Source organism: Pelmatolapia mariae, linkage group LG4 (genome assembly GCF_036321145.2).
Source record: "Pelmatolapia mariae isolate MD_Pm_ZW linkage group LG4, Pm_UMD_F_2, whole genome shotgun sequence".
NCBI classification, from domain to species: Eukaryota; Metazoa; Chordata; class Actinopteri; order Cichliformes; family Cichlidae; genus Pelmatolapia; species Pelmatolapia mariae.
Window position 1 is genome coordinate 11,466,361 of NC_086230.1, and position 9,634 is coordinate 11,475,994.

The window sequence follows — 9,634 nt, forward strand, 5'->3', positions numbered from 1 at the left end:
GAACGGGGGTGTGTGAAGACTCCAAACCTCCCTCCGCCCGCTCATATGTAGTGTTGATGTATGTGTGTTCTAAGGTGCATTTAAAGCCCAGGAGGGCATGGAGCTACCTGCCAGAGAGCAGCAGGTAAGCGCGTAGCCCCTCCTGATAGCCCTCAATGTATACGTGTATTTAAAATTGAGAGGGCGGGAACGGCGCCAGGGGTGAGGTTGTACACCCTGATGGTCTGGATGCCGTATAGCGTGCCCACCCCCAAGGTCTTATATGTATGCGTTATGAGAGTGTGAGTAATGTGAATGTCTAAGTTGTGGGATAAAATTGAGGCACAGGCAGCCAGAAGGGGACAGAGGGGGGGGATGCCTCCCCTGCACCCTGGTGACACACCTTTACCCCAAGGCCCTGCATGTGTGGGTGATTGTGGTGGAGCGGGAAGAGGGAGGCAGCTGGAGATGGGGAGGGAAGGAAGGGAGGGGCAAGTGGCCCCTCCCTGGGGCCAGCTCCCCCCCTGACCCCAGTAGGCACCCCCATACTCTGCAACCCACCAGGGCAAGGGGCCCAGTTCAGCAGCGCTGCCCGGCCCCACAGAGCCCGGGACAGCCCACCCGACCCCACCATAAAACTGCACCCACCCCATCATCCACGTATCTTCCAGACTACACAAGACAATAGACACCCAGGCTGAGTTCTTCCTCCACCTCTCCTATGTCTCCTCCACCTGCAGAGTGAGTTCCTGGAGAGAGGAGACCTCCTGCAAGATATAACAGCCTCCCCCACCAGTTGAAGAGCCCCCCAGGTGGCTCGATGCACTGGCGGCATCCTGCGCCAGGGCTGAGCCCCCATAAAATCACATTTTAAATTATTGAACAAATCATTTTTATTTGTGGTTTTAACAATTAAAAACTTTTTCTTACTTGGATTTTGTTTGTGCGCTTGTTTTTTTTTTTATTTATTTTTTTTTATTAAGCCTCGCCTGAACACATTTTGATGGCTAAAAATTGCTCAATCATGGATCAAAGTAGCCATTCAAGCAATACTTGAAAGGCATGTTTGACATTGAGGGGTTTTAGAAGAACTGCTGTCATCTTCATACAAATCATCATCTTCACTGCCACGTGTGTCTTCAGTTTTTATAAAAAAGAAAATATTATTTTGCTCCAACCTCTCCACTCTACTCGTCCTCACTGTCATTTCTGTCTGATGGGATTTCTCTGCTCCGTCCTCCCATAGATCAATCTTAGAAAGTCTTCATTGTGGTGCCTCCTTGGCATTCCTTTAATTTCTCCTAATCACAGTATTTCATTTCATATTGTTGAAGTTAAAAATGCGGAATAAATATAAATAAAGCATTATGACTGAAAACACTGCAAGGGTTAAATCAATTTATTAAGTTCCTGCCCTCTTTAAAAACAGAAAGCAAAGGCTCTGTGTCCATGATGGCATTTTACAGCACTGGTGATCAGTTGAATAATTTTATCTCAGTACTGCTAATTAATTCCACATCATTTATTCAGGACCTGAATGTGGTTGCTGTGACAGATTTTAAGGGTTTGTTTTCAGGAAAGGAAAAGGGAAACTGTAGCGGTGAGGAAACCCGCTGCTAGAAATGAGAGGAAATTTTTACAAGAGGTTGTAAATCTAAATTACCACTGGGATGAAGTTCAGCCCAGCCCTTAAAATCGACGCAGTCAAGTTACCGTAGCTCATGACGTATTGCCCCGCTATATAATTTACAAATGATCAGAATAATTTTAATTGTTCATATATTTTTTTTTTTAGGTATTATATAAATAGTATTTTTGACTTGCTCATCCCTCCCCAGGGACCACACATATCACACATCACATATTCTACATAACCAGTGTGATCGTATTTGCTGAATGTGGTTGGAGAAAGTTGAGTCATGATTTTGATTGTGCAATGTCATGGAATAGCGTCCAATATGTCATGTCCTAGGGTCATTAGGGGAATGGTGAAGTTACTGAGTTACTATTTAAAAGCTAACAGAGAGCTACCATTCAACCTGCAATCAGTCATCCCTTTTCACAGAGTGAGTACAAATGCCTCCTCTTTCACTCATTGTTACTCTAACTTAATGTTTTTGTGTTGTAAAACTGTTACTTTTAGCCACGTCTTCTGCTGTAGTCGATATGTTCTTTAATAGGTTTCTTTTTTACAGTTCAAACTTTGTTTTGTAGAGAAGGGTGCTTTGATTTTGTTGTATCTATCTCCACATGCTCTATAGCAGCATGCAGCTGTGGGCATTGCTCCCCGTCTGCCTGGCTTTCTTTGGCACTGCGGGCATTTGGACTGTGTGAGTGTTTCATCTCCTTTCTTAACTCACTTCTCATAAAATGTTTTACCTTATTTCTCAAACCCAAACACATGGGCAGTGGTCTTTATGCAGACCTCTTGTCTGTGTAAATCAGTACAGCAAATGTGGACGTATTCACAACCCATGTGTTGTGTTGGTGTCAATAAATGCCACTATTGGTGCCTTGAGGTTGAGCTCAGTCATGCCTCTGTGAAAAGCTGTGGGCAAGCAAACTGATAAAGAAATAAAACATGCAGTATAGGTTATCTATAAGGCTTGTCTTCAGTTTAAAGTACATATTTGTCTTAGGAGAGGTGCCTTAAGGTACTTTATATTAAACATCTTGCTTCCACACCTGCAGGATTTGCACTACATCTCTCTGTGAACTTTCATTTTGATGTCAGCTATACAACTGTTGATTAAAATATATTTTATAAGATGTGTTCCAATCTAACCAAGACCACATTAAAACTAAAAATAAGAATTATTACATGTTTTTTTTCTTGTAGTATATGCATGCGTTAGGTACCCCTCAGTTAGTTATTTAGTTGGTTACCACCATGTTGGACCAACTTTTACTCTCAGAACTGCCTAGGGTCTTCATGGTATAGATGCATTATACATTAGCTTTAGCTAATGTATAAACACATACTTACTGCAACAGTTTAGCTAATATAAATTATATTGCTAAAAGTATTTACACATTTAGCTTCACATTCATATGAACTTGACTGATATCCCATTTTTAATCCATAGGTTTTAATATGATGTTGGCCCACCCTTTGCAGCTATAACAGCTTCAGCTCTTCCGGGAAGTCTCTCCATGTTTATGTGACTTTTTGACCATTTTTCTAGAAGCACATTTGTGAGGTCAGACACTGATGTTGGACGAGAAGCCCTGGCTTGCAGTCTCTGATCTAATTCATCCCAAAGGTGTTCTGTTGGGTTGAGGTCAGGACTCCTGTCAGGCCAGTCATGTTCTTCCACACCAAACTCGCTCACCCATGTCTGTGCTTTATGGACTGTGCTTCGTCCACTGGTGTGCAGTCATGTTGGAACAGGAAGGGACCATCCCCAAACTGTTTACACAAAGTTGGGACCATGAAATTGTCCAATATGTCCTGGTATGCTGACGCATTATGAGTTTCCTTCAATGGAACTAACGGCCTGAGACCAACTCCTGAATAACTATGCCATAATCCCCCCTCCACCAAACTTTGCACCTGGCACATTGCAGTCACAGTCGTTCTGCTGGCATCTGCCAAACCCAGACTTGTCCATCAGATTGCCAGACGGAGAAGTGTGATTCGTATCTCCAGAGAACATGTCCTTATGTCCTTATGTTATATTAAATTCTCTCACAAATGTTTGTAGAAGCAGTCTGCATGCCTAGGTGCTTGATTTTTTTCTACTCAGACCTGGTGGTTTTCAGGTGTTTACACATCTGTCTGTGTGTGCACTGAGTTTAACAGAATGGCACGACAACTATAAGGGAAAATGACTAAACCTATCAGATTTGTGGATGACATTAAAATGAAGACTGTGCAAGAGCTTGGCATGGTCACAAGCTGATGTGTAGTTTTACTCAAGTTTGGGAATCTGCAATAATAAGTATGCTTGGCTTCTCAAACAGTTATATATGTATACAAAAAATGTTTAATTATACCCTTGCAAAGGCACAAAAATTCAGCAGTCACCAACAGCCTTATTTCTTTCCATCAGATTTGCAATAGCTGTAACAAATGGATCAGTCAACCTAACAGAGGGAATCCCGTACATCAGGTCGGTGTAAATCCTTTCTGTTCCGAGAGCCGAGTAAAGAATAAAGGACTTAAACTGAAATAACAGTGAACTGGCAGGCTGCTGTCATCATGTTCACAGCCTTAAAGGAACCTCATGATTCACTAATTTGTCTTTCTGCTGCTAGCCAGTGTGGCACTTACAACCCGCAGAGCTGTCTCTTCTCCCAGGTCTGCAACATCTGCTGCTTTTTAGGTAAAAATTATTCAAATAAATATCCCAGTATAGAGGAAGAGTGCTTGCTATCTGATTTCCCTAATTAGTTCATTTAAATTCAACAGCAGCTGCCATTTGTCAGAGCTGTAGTTTCACTTTGATTCTCTGCAGCTTTTGTCATTTTTCGCTTGTTTCGTAACCACCTTCTCTCCGTGTTTCTCAGCCCTGTGGGTTGTGGCGATCCGTTTCCAGCAGGTCAGAGACTATGGTGATCATGGAAAAGCCAACATTGCCAGCATTGTTTTAGGATTCACCTCCTCCATATCGATCTCCGTCACTGGGAACTTCCAGGTAGCACTTTTATCTTGTCAACTTGTTTTACTCTGTTAAAGATTAAAACTTTATCCGTGAAAAATAACATGAAGATGACTGTATGCTAATCAAACTCTCCACTCCCCTCTGCTTGTCCTGTGTAGCAATCAGTTTTAATGATTATTCACACTGTGGGAGCAGTCCTGGCTTTCTTCCTTGGCCTGGCCTACTTCTGGGTACAGCTGTATCTAACTTATCGGGCTCAACCATCGCAGGACCGATGGTGGGTGGGGCCTGTCAGGGCGACTGTCTGCATCATCTGTACCATCACGGTCATTGTTAGTATCCTTCCTGTCTTCAAACTGCTTCATGCAAATATCAAATCCAAGATATGCTTTTGCCCATAGTAAGAATATTCAGTTGTGGAGAATTTTTCCATTTGTATTTTTTCTTTTTTTTTCTTTTTTTTTACATTTTAAGAACATTTTCAGTGATTTTAATTTTAAAGAATGTGTCCAGAATGTGCTACCTATTTCTATATCACCTAACTTCAAAATATATCTATTAAATTAAGATTTTTCTTTAGTTTTTTTTAAAACTTATTGTTAATGCAACTATCCAGTTGTTCAATCACATGGTTGTCACTTAATGGATTTAGAAGACACGGTAAAGACAACCTGTAAAGTTCAAACTGAGCATCAGAAAGGGGAAGAATGGTGATTTAAATGTCTTTGAACATTGAATTGTTGTTGGCGCCAAACATGCTTGTCTGAGTATTTCGGAACCGATGATCTGCTAAGAACAGGAAACTGAGGGTATGATTCACATGGCTCACCAAAGATAGATAACAGAAGACTGAAAAAAACGTTGTCTGGTCTCAATTTCTGTTTCCATTCAAATGGTAGGGTCAGAAATTGGCACAAATAACATCAAAGCATGGCCTAATTCTTCCTTGTATCAAAGGTTCAGGCTGCTGGTGATGTAATGGTTTCGGGGTGATGTAATGGTTTCTGTTGCTACACTTTGGGCCCCTTAGTATCAAATGACCATCATTTGAATCCTACAGTCTACCCTTTTTGACCACAGCATACCAATTTTCACGTTATCCTACCAGTGCCATGTCATTAAGCTCAAATCATCAATAATTGGTTTGTTCAATCAATTCTCTCAAAACACATGCACAATCACCAGATCTGAATCAAATAAAGCACCACTGCATGTTGAGGAAAGGAACATTTACATCATGGATGTGCAAGCGACAAATCTGCAGCAACTGTGTGATGCTGTCATGTCAATATGGAAATCTGTACTATGAATACGATTTAAGCGGATAAAATGGGTCCAACCCAGTACTTGCAAGGTGTACCTAACAGAGTGGCAAGTGAGTGTTGATACGTTTGTTTTAACACTATATTTCTAGTGCATTGCAATAAGTGCTGAGGACTGCTGTAGATTCATGAAAAAAATACTGATACATGCAGTATTTGTTGTGACTGTGATTTCCCATTTCTTTGAACTTCTTTAAATGACTGAATTGTAATTGAGCTCATATCGAACCGTACTGTGTGTGAAGAGCTATTTCTCACATGCATTTTAAATGAACCCTCTCACTGCTGTGACTATACACAATCATACACAGACAGTGTTTGAACTGAGAATAAACACTATAGTGTCTGAAAGCATCAATGAAGCAGCAACACTAGTGTTAGGCTTACTATTGAATTTACTCTGATGTGCGGTTGTTCAGCATCGTGCTCCTTAACTGCTCTTCTCTCCTTCAGTGTCCATTCTCCACATCACAGGCTTTTCCTCTGGAGCTGCTGCGTGTGAATGGATTCTGGTGATGTCGTTCTTCTGCCTCTTTGGCCTTTTTGCAGCCGAGTTCAGACACATCGACTGCCACAGCCTCACTGTACAGAAGCAAATGTTTACGAATGACCGCAGCCACGCATCAATAGAAATGAACGGTTATGTTATAAATACAATTAGCTAAAAACACTGTACTGGATCTGTGTGCTAGTACACATGGTTCAGAATGCATTATGTTCAGTTATTATATATAGAACTGCTTTTTAATTTATTTGCATGTTTTCCATTTTGAAGACTCAGTATGGCAGATCTGTTTCATGATCTATGACAGCATCTTTTGATGCGATTCATCATGTTTATGTCATTACTATTATTATTAAATTATTTTACTATTACACAGTCAACTACCATACAGGCAGCATTTTCTATTTATATATTTTTAGAAGAATTTCAAATAAATAACTTGGGTACAGAGATGCGTTTCTATCCTTTTATTTTTTTGAAAATTTTGTGAATGCTAGTTTTTAGGTTTTGTTCTCATGTTAAATACAGAAAATAGAAAAAATCAGACACTTTAATAAAACAGCGGAAGTTGCAGTAAGAGCTTCGTCCCAAATAGCAATAACCACAGACTAACACATGATGGCGCTGTTTAACAATCTTAATCTGCTACAACGGCCTCTACATGATCACTCTATTATTATTTAAGCCACTTCTTAAAATCATTCATATACCCTCTTTTCCTGATGGCTTTGATTAACTTTGAGTCCCTTCTTGCATTTTCTAATTTTCATCTTCATGATGTGAAATCAACTGGTGACTGCACGCAGTGAACACCAGGGAAACTCAGCTCTTTTTCTGCAGCACTGTCCACCTGTCAGCTGGATAATCCAATAGAGCAGCGGTCCCCAACCTTTTTTGCGCCACGGACCGGTTTGTGCCCGACAATATTTTCACGGACCGGCCAAGGTGTCGCGGATAAATACAACAAAATAAAACTAGTACCGGTACCGAAAAAAAGAAGATTTATTCATAACACACGTGAAAAGACCCAGGAAAACCGAGTTAACGATAAAAACGATAACAAAATAACGCTGAAAACCGATAAAAACCTTGAAAACCATACATTTCACACCCGAGTCTCAACTCTCGCGGCCCGGTACCAAATGACTCACGGACCGGTACCGGTCCGTGGCCCGGGGGTTGGGGACCGCCACAATAGAGGAAACTGGAAAAGAAGGATGGCAGTATATAGGAAATGTTGGGTTATTGAGAAAACGAGAGATAAAATGGTCTTCATATGACGTAACACATGAGAGAGTACTGTAAGATACATTTAAAATGGTTCACTCTTGAGTTATACCTGCACTTTAAACTTCCTTTTTTATAATTATCAGAAAAACCACCGGCCAGCGAGGGTTGTTGAGCATTTCTGGCTGCTGATCATTTGGCTGCTGGGAAAATGCCAAGCATGTTTTTTTGGAAGATACCTCCAATTTAGAAGGAGGTTTCGCATTCACTGCAATTTGTCAGGGGTATTTGCAGCGGGCAAAACAATGAAGCTCTCATAGCTGATGCTGATAGTGGGAGAGGTCCTACTCTTGGCTCCAGCATGCAAACTCTTTCTCTCATCCAAGTTCTTTATTTATTTTAGAATATTATCTCAGGGTCTGTTGGTAACGTCTTGGTCGCGCTTTGTGAACATCAACATATCTAATTTTGTTTGTATCTTTATTTATGTCAACAAAAAATCACTAGGGGTATAGTCGAGATGGGAATAGTGGGCCCCCGGTGTCCTGCTATGTTTCGGGAGCATTCTTTCACATACTCCACACTGTGTGATGTAACCAGAGGGGGGCTTTGATGAGCGGGCACAGGGAGCAGACGGACAAGCCCGGAATTCTATGGGAATTTTTCAAAGTGCTGTTCATTACCAGTGTTCCTGCTGCAGGCAGCATGCAGGGTTTGAACATTACAGTCTCATGTCCAGGGCAGATTAGAAAGAAGATTTAGCTTCCTGACATTACTGCAAAGTGCATGATTTAAAATAAGTTCACCCCTTATGCCGGTCTTTGTCTGCTTATGCCGAAATGACAAAAATGCTCTTGAGTTCTTGCTGCTTATAATAAGGAATTCAGAAGGAGGCCTTTTGGTGCCAAAACACCCTTAACCCTGCTGTTTTCATTAGTGAGTATAAAAGGCTCCTGATAAAGTAATAAAAACTCATAAAACCACCGGTAGCGACATGCAAAGACTGGGAGGCCCTTGATGTAAATGTCAGAAAAAAAGGTCTGAATCCTCTATTGTAATATGGGATAACATGGTTTATGTGACGCCTGCCTTGTTGCTTTTGACTTTGAGTCAAGAAGAAGGTAAGAGCGCACATGCTCTCAAGGCCCGCGCTGTAATCTCCCCCAACACCTGGTTATGCCCTAGTCTGTCTTATCCCGGCAACACCTCTTGAGCAGAAACAAAAGCACTGCTTTCCTATCGTGGAGCGGAGTAGCTGCCTCCAAGTTCGCTATCAGACGCAACCGGCAACCCTCGGACGCTCCGGTCTCTCTTTAACACTGGCCTTATCATCGACGAGCCAAATCCTGTGCACTTCACATCGAAAAGGCTCGCTCTATCAGCGAGACAGCAGAATCTGCCAGATGAAGGCTCGGGGAAAGGACTGGGAGTAAACTGTTTGAGGAGAACAGTTGGTGAGTCCAATACAAGGGAGACGGACACAGAAGAGAGATGGGATTGTCCAGAATTGAGAGATCCACAAGCAGATACAGAGACCTAGTGACAGGAAAGAGAGTCCCAGAAAGATGGAGTGTGAGTGATAAAGATGGAAAAATAAGAGTGGGCACCAGCAGCCATGCTCTCACCCTCTGCTCCACTCTTTGGCACCGTCTTCCAGAAAACTGCCCTTTCGCTGAAAAATGCCAAGTGCACCACATTCCAGCAGCCACACAAAGGCCCTCCCTCGTCTCAGCTGCACGGGCACAATCAGACAAGGGATAATTATATAATTAGGCTGGCTGGTGGCAGACAGGGACCCTCAGATGGTGTGTTGGTGTGTCATATTTACGTTATCAGACAATGAGGAGAGTTTGGCCTTATCAGAGGAGGCAGCGGCAGAATGTGTGTGTGTGGGGTGTGTGTGCTCCAGCTGCGGCACTTAGGACCAGATTGTCACGATAGAGAATAATAGTGGGTCGATAGAATGACCTTCACTCCGTGGCAGGGCAGGGATCAGA

At 42.0% G+C, this 9,634-nt stretch overlaps 1 protein-coding gene across 1 annotated transcript; it reads left to right on the top strand.

Moving 5' to 3' along the window:
- The first annotated feature begins 2,234 nt into the window (after positions 1-2,234).
- Positions 2,235-6,570, top strand: tmem150b (transmembrane protein 150B). Its single transcript, XM_063470551.1, has 6 exons — positions 2,235-2,309; positions 4,032-4,091; positions 4,237-4,304; positions 4,489-4,616; positions 4,742-4,919; positions 6,359-6,570. The coding sequence occupies exons 1-6, from the start codon at positions 2,245-2,247 to the stop codon at positions 6,568-6,570; spliced, it is 711 nt and encodes a 236-aa protein (XP_063326621.1). The 5' UTR covers positions 2,235-2,244.
- The last annotated feature ends 3,064 nt before the right edge of the window (positions 6,571-9,634 follow it).

Coding starts and splice junctions, on each gene's coding strand:
- tmem150b (XM_063470551.1), top strand. CDS start 2,245: ATGCAGCTGTGGGCATTGCTCCCCGTCTGCCTGGCTTTCTTTGGCACT. Junction 2,310..4,031: donor ACTGCGGGCATTTGGACTGT/GTGAGTGTTTCA, acceptor TCTTTCCATCAG/ATTTGCAATAGCTGTAACAA. Junction 4,920..6,358: donor TACCATCACGGTCATTGTTA/GTATCCTTCCTG, acceptor TCTCTCCTTCAG/TGTCCATTCTCCACATCACA.